General features: G+C 39.1%; 1 protein-coding gene across 5 annotated transcripts in view; it reads left to right on the top strand.

Moving 5' to 3' along the window:
• The window catches only part of CHCHD3 (coiled-coil-helix-coiled-coil-helix domain containing 3), a 271,107-nt gene that overhangs the window by 233,026 nt on the left and 25,402 nt on the right, over positions 1 to 12,679 (top strand). For 3 of the 5 annotated variants that reach the window (XM_044920171.1, XM_044920172.1, XM_044920173.1), the window contains exon 7: positions 3,416 to 3,472. The exons of the other annotated variants lie outside the window; for them this stretch is intronic. In XM_044920171.1, the coding sequence (XP_044776106.1) occupies positions 3,416 to 3,472 (57 nt within the window). The remainder of the gene's footprint in view (positions 1 to 3,415; positions 3,473 to 12,679) is intronic. 5 annotated transcript variants of the gene reach the window in all.

The following is a 12,679-nucleotide window of genomic DNA, read 5'->3' as shown; positions in this document are numbered from 1 at the left end:
GGATCATCTTTTAACTGAAACGGTATAATGGTGAACTTATAAAAGTATTCCGAGCCATGATCTCTTTGAATAGCATCCTAACAATTCATATGATACCAAATTCTGCATGTTGTTACAAAGAATGTGTTAAAAACAAATTTTATATGGTTTATTCAGATACGGTCTGTCTGGGTGTATGACTTTTGGTTTATGTCTGTGATTGCATGTACCCAAGATATATAAAATTAGCTCCTATATTGCTAGTCCACCTAATAAGATCCTAGTATTATCATTAAATGAATATTTTAAGAATTTTTTCCTTCCCGTTGTATTTTGTGATCAACCTTTGCCTTTTGATATCCTTCCTAGAGACTTAGTGTAGTGAAAAGAATATGAAATTAGTAAATGCTATTGGATTTTTAAAAATTATCAAGGTAATACTTTTTTTTTTTTTGTAGCAAGGCAAATGCAATTTTTCCCTCTCTTTTCTTCCAGGTTAACCCTTAAAAGCAAATCATGTGAAATTGCAGTTTGATAGTCATCCTTCCACATTTTCTCTATCCATAGAAACGTTAATAAAAAATAGATTTTGTTTTAGTTGAAAAAAACATTGTGCCATATATATTTTCCTTAACTTCCATTTATGATGGATATATCCTCCTTAATCAACACCTGTAATTCCAACTCATTCTTTTAAAGCTGTGTATTATTCCATGGCATTGATCCATCAGAATTCATGGAGCCCATCCCCTGTTGACAGGCAGTCAGGCTGTGTTCCAAATTATTTGGTTTTTTTGACAAGTAAAAACAAAAAACAACTGTTTGCTGCAGTGAAACAAATTTGTACATAAATCTTTAGGAAGTGGTACTTTTGTTCCCATAACATGGGTGGAGTTAGAATCATGACCAGTCCTTCTAACTAATTTGCATTGTGCTGTTCTTTGCTGATGTACAAAGTGTATATGCTATAATAACTCATTGAGTTGTTTAAGAGGTGATGAACAATATAGGTAAAATTCTGGGCATATAGTAGGCACTCAGCGCTATACAGGATCAATTTCTGTATGGATCTAGTGGGATTAGAATTGGTAGAGCTTGGTTACTTAACTTTAGGTGTTTTATTACAGTGTGAATCTAAATCTGACCTCCCAAGTGTCCCTCTCTCTTCTTTAAGAAAAGGAAAACCCATTTTGTGAAAATTTTCAGCTTTTTTGACTTGTGTAATTTAAATTTTGGCACAACCTTTAGAGTTTTTGCTGCTGGTTTGTAATTCCCTAGAGATGAATTGAAAAGATTAGTGGTAAACTTTTTCCATTAACTCTGGGAAAAACTACAGAGCAAAAAAATTGTCCTTTGGCAGAAATGTCAATCCATACCTCTTCTGGAGCATTTGGAAACTGAAGCACTGAGAAGCTGATTTAATAGGAGAATTGAAAACCAAAATGTATACACATCTTCACCTTTCCTAACTGACGACAAGACAAATGAAAAATATACTTTTAGAACTTGATGATGGAAAGAAAATAGGATCATTGCTCCAGAGAGTGCATTAAGGCTAGATCTGTAAAAGATCTAAGTGCTAGGCTTTTGGCCACGTTCTTCAGAAAGCTGATCTGTTCTTATTAATATTTGTACCTTGCACCATAAAATTCCCCTTTTGTATGATATAGTCTCTAGGAAGTAGTTTTAAGAAAAAGAGAATGTTTAATAATGCTACAGATTTTGTTATAGCAACTACCAAGAACATATGCTCATTTTCTCTTGTTTGTGGTTCTTGGTCTCCCTGGGTGTCTCTCCCCCCCCGTCCCTCTGCTAGGTCTTCTCTTAATTGTTCCTTCCATTCCATAATGTCAGTATAGCTGTGATGAAATAGTAAATTTCCTTGTAAGCAGAAATTTTACTGGGTATAATCTTTATAAATATCCTTCACATAATGCAGTAGAGTTGTTCTGTCAAGTTCTCTCTTCCTTCCCCACCTCCATTGTGTTTCCACATCTGTGAAAGGTGATAATCACAGAGATGCTGTATAGGAATTAAATGAAGACCATTCTTGTTTTTGGCACACCCAAGCTGTTAGTATTTAGCTAATTAGTATAGTCATCAATAGTTCAAGTTTCTGTTGAGTGAATTTTGTGTGTTTTTAAATTGATACCCATCATATAATTCAATATATGTTTCCCTTGGTGATAATCCCTGGACATATAAATTTGCAACTGAGAATATACCATACCTCTAAAAACATGTGTTTAAGGACATATGTTTTGTGTCAAATCATTAACCAGCAGTTAACAACACTACTCAAAATAATAATTATATTTTAACATGCCAGGATGTACATAATTTAGTTAGAAATGCCTATGGGAGGCTGTGCTTGGATAAATGTTGCTATTGCTTATAGTATAGTTTTCATCTAATAACTTGTCTTTCCTTTAGGATATTTATATTAATTTGAGATTGCGGGCAATTACAGGGTGGTAGTCTATAATGAATGAACAGAATTCTCCCTAAAGTTTCTTCTGAAGTCACTTGCTTGGCATTTGGACCATAATTTTTCCTAGAAATGAGAAGGAGTTAATTTGTGGTTAAGTGTCTAGGTTAGTCCTCAAAAGCCTATTTAATCCCTGTATATTTGCAGTTAAGAATGAAAAGACTGGAGGTTGGGGGATGTGGGAAAAGAAAGAAGCAAAAAGGAAAAAAGGAAATAATGCATTTGCTTATGCTCATGTGTTTAAACTACATTCTGGATTTTATTTATTTATTTTTAAAGATTTTATTTATTTATCTGAGAGAGAGAATGGGAGACAGAGCTTGAGAGGGGGAGGATCAGAGGGAGAAGCAGACTCCCTGCCGAGCAGGGAGCCCGATGCGGGACTCGATCCAGGGACTCGATCCCGGGACTCCAGGATCATGACCTGAGCCGAAGGCAGTCGCTTAACCGACTGAGCCACCCAGGCGCCCTACGTTCTGGATTTTAAAAGCTAATCTAATCATGGGTATAACTTTGTTTCTGTGAAAAAAATGTAGATCCGTGTAGAGAGTGAACTGGGAATACAGAAACCTTGGAAAGAATTGCTCTCTCTCCCCCCTGTCCCTTGGTAGCATTCAAACTTTTTTCCAGGGTTGGGGGATGTTGAGCAGTGAGTGGGATTCAATTTTAAAGTGAAATCTCGGGTGCAGTCATAACACTTACAAATGATAATACTATTTTTAAAAATGTAGTTTTAAGCTTATTTACAATCTTTTCTAATTATCAAGAAAACAAAGACACTTATTTTCATGAACACAACATTTGAAAGTAATTGCTAAGGGTGGTGGCTGCAGGCTTATATCGGCCTCAGCACCCAAATTTTTATTAGGTTGCATAGCATTGAAATAATCCTGATTTGCAGTAATAAGTAGTGGCAACTGATAACAGGTTTTTTTTTTTTTTTTTTAGCAGCTTGCCTTGCAATCTCAACATACTCATTCATCAGTCTGATCCTTATGATCAAAGGTGAGATAAGTTTGTGCTTTAAAGCTGAATAATTGACCGTATCTAATAAACCATTATATAGAAGTTGGGACAAACACCCAAAACTTTCAGCATTAAAGCACAATATAAACATAACCTTTGACATGACCTCAACCTCATCTTTTCATCTTCCATGGACCTTGGAGTTCCTCATTAAAGAGAGAACGTGCCTTTGTGCTCCTGCAGGTTTGTTCACACCTCCCCCTAACACAGCACACCTTCACCGTCTCCTGCTGGTAAACTCCACTGTCAAGACCTGTCTTATAGGTTAGTGTCTCTGAAGTCTTCCTTGACACTGCCTTTCCCCCTCTACCTCCCAGAAAAGAGCACAATTAATTGCTCCCCCTGTGTTTGGGTAACTCAACCCCTTGTTACAGTCCAGTTTGCATCATAGTTGCCTGGGCCCCTGTCTCCCTTCTAAAACAGGAACCCCTTAGCGCATGAGCTGTGTGTCTTAGCCACCTTTATAGCAGTAGTGCTCTTGACAGGTGTTCAGTTAATGTCAACGTTGTTATTTACTAAATTGATTTAAGCGCTTACAAAACTTCCTGCTTTTCAGCTTCTACCCTTCTACTCGAGAAGGGACCTTGAATTTACATTAAAGGAAACCCTTGTGTAAAAAGCTGAGTAAGAATTACAGACTCTTTGGGAGTTTAGAGGGTCCATTATCAAGGTTGTGCAGTCGAGTTACAGTGTGCGAATCTCATTCCCAGTTGAAATGAAACCTTCTTGAGGGCAGGAATCGTGTTTTATTCCACTTATAGATCTCCCCCAGCACCTAGCACAGGTACTGCACTTAGTAAATACATGCTGAAATAAGTTCCTTCAGTAAATTAGGGGGCTGTGGCTATGTGACATCTCTCTGTCTAGCTTAATGGTTTGCTTTCTCTAGTTGTTGGTGTTCTTTAGTACAGGCTGTTAATTCAGGGCTGATTTTTGTTGGACACTAGCTAATTGCCAGAGTACATCTCCAATACGTGCCGGAGAGAAGGCAAGCATTCCTCTTGACAGTATCAATAGGGTAGTTAAGATTATAGCAAGATTCAACATAAGGTGGAGTATTATTTATTAGTTTAAAGTTTGTCATTAATTGGAAATTCCTTCCGTTCAGATTTCTATACAGTGTGAATTTTTGTTAAAGAAGATATTCGAAAAACTTCCTGACATTTGCTATTTTTGAGGACTATTTTTCACCTCTGTGAATGAAGATAGATTTATATATTTTCCATTACTAAAGTGTGTCTCATTAACATTTTCTAGTTGAACTTGGAAACATGACATCTTCAAGTCAGGTAGCTCTCTACCAAGAAAGTCAATTACATACTTCATAAGAAGTTATCTTATGAAAGCCAACTTGCTTTCCCCATGAGGTCTCTTATTGTCTGCTATATACAAATCTTTATTAAACTTGACTATAGGCATTTTCTGATCAAGGCACTGGTGGAACCAAGACATAGAGGAGAAAACTATATGCTTTAAGAGAAGGCTAAGAGGGCCGTTTCTTTTTCTGGCTCAATTAGAACGGTACCAATGGTCAAGTCCCATTGATCCTAGTGGGTTGCTACTTTGAAGGCATTACCGGCAGCCCCACTGTAACGTGGAGCAGTCTTGCCACGTTTACTAAGATAGATAACAGCTAAGGTTCAGTGTTAACTTTTATTGTCAGGCAGGCTGTATAAGAAACTGGCATCAAAACAGTATGATACTAGCATAAAAACAGACAAATAGACCAATGGAACAGAATCAGTAGCCCAGAAATAAAACACATCGTATACGGTCAACGAATATTTGATAAGAGAGCCCAGAATACCCAGTGAAGAAAAGACAGTCTCTTTAATAAATGGTGCTGGGATAATGGAATATTCACATGTAAAAGAATGAAACTAGATCCATATCTTATGCCACTCAGAAAAATTAACTCGAATTGATTAAAGACTTAAATGTATGAAAATCCTAGAAGAAAACATAGGACCAAATCTCTTTGACAGAGGTTTTGATAATGACTTTTTTTTTTTAGATATACCTAAAGAACAAGCAACAAAATAAAAAACAAGTGGACCTCTATCAAACTAAAAAGCTTCTGCACAGCAAAAGAAACCACGAACAAAGTGAGAAGACAATCCATGGAATGGGAAAAAAATATTTGCAAACCATGTATCTTCTAATAAGGGATTAATATCCAAAATATATAAAGAACTCATACACTCAATAGCAAAAAAGCAAATAACCCAATTAAAAAATTGGCAAAGGACCTGATTATACATTTCTTCAAAGAAGCTAGACAAGGCTCAACATCATCAGGGACATGCCAGTTGAAACCACATTGAAATATCACCTCAGGCCTGTTAGAATGGCTATCACCAAAAAGACAGGAGATTACAAATGCTGGTGAGGATGTGGAGGAAAGGGAACCCTTGTGCACTCTGGGGTGATTGTAAAATGGTGCAGTCACTACAGTATGGAGGTTCCTTGAAAAATTAAAAATAGAACAACCATATGATCCAGCAATTCCACTTCTGGGAATATTTCAAAGGAAACAACATGGAAACAGCCTAAGTGTCCACTGTTGGATGAATGTATAAAGAAGTTGTGATATGTGTGTATGTGTATATAAATATATATAATTCAGCCATAAAAAGAGGAAGTCCTACCATTTGTGGCAACATGGATGGACCCTGACAGCATTATGCTAAGGGAGATAAGTCAGAGAAAGACAAACATTGAATGATCTCACGTATATGTGGAATCCAAGAAAACCCTGCAAATTTATAGAAAAAAGAGATGAGACCTGCGGTTAGCAGGGGTAGGGGAAACCAGAGGAAGGTGGACAAAGGTACAGATTTCCAAGTTACCAGATAAATAAATACAATATGATGACTAGAGCTGACACTGCTGTATGATACACAGTTAAAGTTGTTAAGAGGGTAGAGCCTAAGAGTCCTCATCACAAGGAGAAAATATTTGCCCCTTCTTTCCTTCTTTCCTCTTGTTGCATCTGTATGAGAAGGTGGGTGTTTGCCCAGGCTCTCGTGGTCATCATTTCACAACATATGGGAATCAAACCGTCATGCCATATGCCTTAAACTTACACGGTGATGTGTGTCAATTATTTCTCCATAAAACTGGGGAGATAAAAGAAATTGGTGTGGGTTTTGCTTTGATTTATGAAAAGGTTGCTACATGAAGAAGATATCACATAAAACAGCACTGTGGTAGCAGTGTTATTAGATGCAGTTGTAAGTATAGCAAGTAATGACTGACTAACTAGGCTCATTATCTTCTTCCTACATTCTGTTCTTTGGGGTGGGCCCTCTTAGCAATACAGTATCTTCCTTGCTTTCTCTTGGATTAGCATGTTTCTCCAAAGGTTTCCTCTTAACAGGAGCGTGCAGTGTGATGCTGGTCGTCTAAGAGGGGATCATTAAGTAGTCGACTTGATGGTTCAGTTATCCCACAGTGACAGCATTGAGTAATTACCTATTGGTTTTGCCTCAGGGCGCACGTGCGTGCATACTCTCCCACACAAACACCACAGAGGGAAGGACTCTGAAATTCTGGCTCCTGAATATCAGCAACAGCTCCAAGTAGTAGCAGGTGGCTCTTCTGGAAAATGGCACCTATAGCTTCTTGCTCAATAGGACTTTGTCCCCAAGGAGAATAGTCATTACTCTGCCTCGGTTTTTTAGTTTCAATGCACTTTGGTATGGTGGAGTGTCTTTTATGCTGTAAAAACTTTCCTTCCCTTTGAAATCTTTGTTTGGTCTTTCTAGTTCCAGTTGCATCTTAATATGCAAGAAAGGCAGCTGTGTTTTCTTTTAAGCAAATATAATTGTGGGGGAAGGCGTCTCTGTTTATCCCATGGACAAATACATTATGGGTAATGCCAAAAAAAAAAAAAAAAAAAAAAGCTTGGGACCCCAGAAAAAATATGTAAATCTTTTCAATTCTCTCTAAAGCAGATAAGTGCTGCCCTTTATATGGCCGTCTCCTGCACTAGCATTTTCTTTAGAGCCAGCAGCTGTGGGGGACTAGGGACAAACACATGCACAGGAGAAATGACCACGTTTCCTTCAGTTCCCACGTATAGACAGAGATGCAGTGTGTCTCTTCTGGCCTCTGTCCATATTTCAGGCAGCCACGTTCCTAGTTATTGGAACCTGCTGCCTCCATTTTGATAAATTATTTTTGAGGCCTTTGTGTGCCATTTATCGAATGAACTTCTGGTAAGGTTTTGCCATTTGCTGATCTTCTTTTGACTTGTTTATCCAGAGAGATCCTTTGTGCAAGTGTGGGAGACGATCCTGTCTTAAGCTATGGAATGAGAGAACAGAGGCAGAAGCATATATGAGTTATCCTTGGGAGCAGAACACGGGCCTGGCCCAGGCAGGTTGCATCTAATAGCTTCTTGTTGCCTGGAAGGCTTCCGTCCCTGGAATGGCCCAGAGTGATCAGGCAGGCCCCTGTCATAAAGCCCCAAGCACAGCAGCGGCTGGGGAGAATCACATTTGGCCCACAGCGGCTGGCAGGAAGACCATGCCCAGGAAGTCCTGCTCTCCGAGGTGGAGGGAGCCAAACTGGGAAGGTTGGATGCGAGATGGTGTAATTAACGGCTTCCTGGAGAGAGGGAGCAATAATATTGGAAGCCAAATGGACGAGTATGTTAATGTATGGGGAAGGTACTCCTAAAATGCTCATGCAGGTGATCTAGTGACTGTCATGAAACTTTATTTTAAACGCATACTTTAAAAAGTTTAAATGCTGAATCTGAACCTCCTATCAGCTTTAAAAACAACCACAGTTAAGATCCAGCTTGAACATTAATAGGGCCCTACTCTTTTTCTCCAGGAAGGAAAGAAATAGACTAAGCTCAGATGATTTTTCTTGGTTTTGCTCACATTTTAGAGGGATGTGGAATGAGTCAGGAAGGGGTATTATCTGGTCTCTTGCTTACTTTCAGAAGCCTGGGCTTTTGTACGGCAAAGGGCTCACTGGAAGAAAACTAGGCCTCTTGTGAATTTCGACATCACAGACTACTCAGCCTTCACTGCAGGACCTAGGAGAGTGCAGAACCAAGAGGGTCAGACTCCGTGCTAAAGCTAGAACACCGGGGCAAACTTTAGAGCAAAGGAACACAAATAAATTTGGTTTCAGGCACAAACTCCAGCTGATTATAGTGACCTCCCTGCAGTATGTTGTTGAGAAGGGTTCTGAGGCTATGACGAGGCTCCGCCTGGACTGTCATGATTGATGAGTGACGTCCAGCATTGGCATGAGCAGTGAGAGAGTTGGCATGTTTCCTTGATATTTGCTGCCCGGCTTTAGAAGCATATATAAGAATCTGTTTACTCCCTGACTGACAGTGCCTAAACTAGAAATAGGAAGGAGGAGAATGGGGAGGGAGCAAGAAAGGCTGCAATTCTAATATCTTTTCTCAAAAAAACCTTTTTTCCCCTCTGTTCTCTTTTCACCTTTCCTCCTACCAGCAGGTTTAGTGAAATGAAATACCACAAACCAAGACTCTATTTTGTTACCTCTTGTCCTGATGTGGCTCGTCGTAGGAGAGCCCATTTCTTTTGCCTCACGTCAGCTACCTGAGCACCACTGAAACTGTTCCTGGCATTTGCAGGGACCTAAGAAATAAGCAGGAAAGAAACAACTGTTGGTAAAATGTCCTTCATGTGCAGTCATATCTAACATTTTCTTTGTAGTGAAGAGGAGAATATATTAACATTCCACTTTGATTAGCATTTGTAATACATGCAAAGATATTAACCTTCAGTACATTTCTGAAATAGTGTCTCCTGGGCCGAAGCCTTAGTTTTCAAGTAGGGAAATAAGACTTGAATCAAATGACCTCTTTCCTAAATACTGAGAGTAGTAAGGCTCCATCTGTTAAATGATTCCTTCAGTCTAAATATTGGCATTATAGCTAATATCAGAGATCGCAAAGTGGTAAAAATTTATGGTATTTGGTAGAAGTTAATATTATACTTGATTTATCATTGTGTTGAAAAGTTTTCAGGGGCTCCTGGGTGGCCAGTTGGTTAAGCGTCTGACTCTTGATCTCAGCTCAGGTCTTGATCTTAGGGTCATGAGTTCAAGCCCTGCATTGGGCGTGGAGCCTACTTAGAAAACAAAACCAAAAAAAAGTTTTCACAAAACCTCAGCGCTTTATTTCACTGTGTGATTGTGGTAAATTATCTAATTAATTTATTCCTTTTGGATAACCACACCAGCTATTCAGACCTGAAACTGAAGTTATAATCCTGAGCAGTACTTAAGACCTTCCTCTTTCGAGATTCTTCAGTCCTAACTCCACCTGAAGTTGCCGGCCCCAATCAGGCAGTTTTTGACAGCTTACATTGATCAGATTAGGCAGAAAAGTCTAAAATTTCTCCTTCATGACATGCTGTATAGCCACAGCCATTATATACTTCTTACCATGATATGAAATTATATATAGAGAGAGAGAGATGGCAAAACTCTAAATTTTATAAGCTTTTTACATCATAAGTTAGTCATGTGCAACTAATTTCTGAGCAGGAATCAATCCACAGATATCTGTTGTGCTGTTCTGTTGTGTGTGTGTGTGTGTGTGTGTGTGTGTGTGTGTAGGGATCCCTGGGTCTCGTCTGTCCTTCACAAGGGCTGCTCATTCAGGTGCAGGGAAGACCACTTCTAATTTCTGATCTGGGTTTTCTTTGCATCCCATATTAGAGAGAAGAGAACCGTCCCGGCCGTCCTTTTCCCCATCCCCAGCTTGTGGACTGCGCTCCAACACTGTTAGGGTCACTGCCTGTCGATTTCAGACCATTTGGAAATGAAATCATAGTACTCTCCTATTTCTCCCTGCTCCTCAGTGTCCTTTGGTGGTTAAAGTTTTTGAGGGTGGGATGGGGGACCAGATCTCACAGCATGAATAAACTGAAAAATGTTACCCAACATTTTTAATTAACACTGGCACTTCTAGGCTTCCTGCTGAGGACTGCCGACTTGACTTTACACAATGACATTTAAGACACTAAAGATACGGAAACTCACTGAAAGAGGCTGAAAACCAGTTCCTGGCCTGTTTGAATACTGGTTTAATGGTAATGGAACTTCAGCTGTGTGTTGTCGATTATTCTTGAAATGCCCAACTTGTTTTAGACAGGCTTTTGCTACTATGAAAGCTAATTAAAGCAGTTTGCCACCAATTCCACTGAGTTCCCCTCCCTGCCTAGTCACAGGTAGCAGCCCTGCCACCAGCAGTGGGCAACTCTGTGCCAAGAGTAATTACTTCAAATACAATTCCGTTTATTCAAAGGGAGGACTGTTGCTCCCCGTGAGAACTTTGTTGAGAAAAGAAAAGATACATAGGTTTATGTTAATTGTATACCCCATGCTGGAAGTTTGATTTTAACATGAGTGCAGCTTTTTAGTCCCTTTATCAAAATACATGCAGGAGCCTTATTTTGCCACCACCTGAACACTTTGTGGGCACCTTCACGTTGTATGAACAGTCAGCAGCTCTCACATGGATTAGATTCTAGAACTTGATTTTTAAGTTGGTGGTTTGAAAGTGGAGCTTCGTTTAGCTTTGGACATAAGGTGATAACTAATAAGTTCCCAGAATAACGTACTGAAGTTTATTAGACAATACAATATTAATAATAATATTCGTATTCATTAAAAGCTTACTCTGTGCCAGGCATTGCATTGAGAGCTTAAACGTCACCTTACTAATCTTTACAACAATCTGAAATAGTGGGAACAACGTGCTGATTGTTCCTAGATGATGTGTACAAAAAATCAGTGGATTTGGCCACTTTGGTGTGAATAAAAGCGCATGGATGGAAAGTAGGGCAGGCGAGGTGGTTGTTGTAAGCATAGTATTTCCCAGAGCTGTGCTTTCACCGATATGATAGTCATTGTTTAGATTTAAATTGTTTAAATATAAATTTATTAAAATTAAGTAAAATTTAAAATGCATTCCCTTTGCCTTGGGCATCTATCAGGTGCTCAGTAGTACCATGTGGCTGTCACCACAGTGTTGGACTGCATGGGTATAGGACATTCCCATCATCACAGAAAGTCCTGTTGGAGAGACTATTGGAATGCTAGTGACGATGATGTAGTCAAGAAAGAGATTGAAGATGGAGGAAGAAATCCCACTAGAAAGTAGGGTAGGGGAAGGTAAGAATGGAATCCATGTGTAGGAATTGCCTTTCTTTTTACAAAAGAAGGGACTCTGGGATGGGTTAGCCTGGTGATGGGTATTAAAGAGGGCACGTACTGCATGGAGCACTGGGTGTTATATGCAAACTGAATCATGGAACACTACATCAAAAACTAATGATGTATGGTGATTAACATAACTAAAAAAAAAAAAAAAAGAAGGGACTCTTCCTCCAAAGTAACACTAGAAAAGGTGCAGATCCAGTGTTTATAGTGGGAAGATAAAGGAGTTCTCTCTTGGTTTCTGTTTTTCTCAGCATAACATAGACAAATGGCCAAGCGTGAAAGAGGAAGGAAAGGGGTGAGATTTTTTGGGGGGGGGGGGGAAGCTTGAAGATGGGATAAAATGATCATTGTAAATAGGGGGAGAGTAAATTTATCACAGAAGTATAAAAGTATGGCAGGCAGAATTTAGTGTCTGCTTATGAATTTATAATGATTCAAGTTTCCCTGGTTTATGTGATTTTTCCCCAGAAACACTCAACTGGAGAGCTGTATTAAGGGACATTCATAAGGCAGACGTTCATAGATTGGGGCTGTGTGTAATGGCTTAGATTAATACTGCTGAATTGGAACCCTTAGGGAGATGTAAAACTAATGGAGCTCAGCATGGTGAATCCAATCCAGGACATGAATTGAGAAATGCATTGTTTAGTCCTGCAGTAATACATCATTATCCCTTTATATAGGAATCATTGAGATTCCACCTCTGAAATACTCATGTATGAGGCTCATCATAATCATTTGGAGAATTTGTATAGCAGGCTGTTGTTTTCTGTACTTCATGGTTGGTCTTGTTAATTTCGGTCTCAGCAGCAGCCTAGAATGTTAAGCCAATTTGCTAAATCTTGCCTGGCCTCTGAAAAATGCTTAAATCCATTTATGTAACACAAGGGGTTGAGGTTATATGATGTGTTAGAATTTAATGCCTTCTTATGACATCAGTACTGAATACTTTGGTTAATCAGAACC

The sequence above is a fragment of the Neomonachus schauinslandi genome, chromosome 12 (genome assembly GCF_002201575.2).
Source record: "Neomonachus schauinslandi chromosome 12, ASM220157v2, whole genome shotgun sequence".
Classification (NCBI taxonomy): domain Eukaryota; kingdom Metazoa; phylum Chordata; class Mammalia; order Carnivora; family Phocidae; genus Neomonachus; species Neomonachus schauinslandi.
Note: the sequence above shows the minus strand (reverse complement) of the source record. Positions and strands in the feature narration are given on the sequence as shown.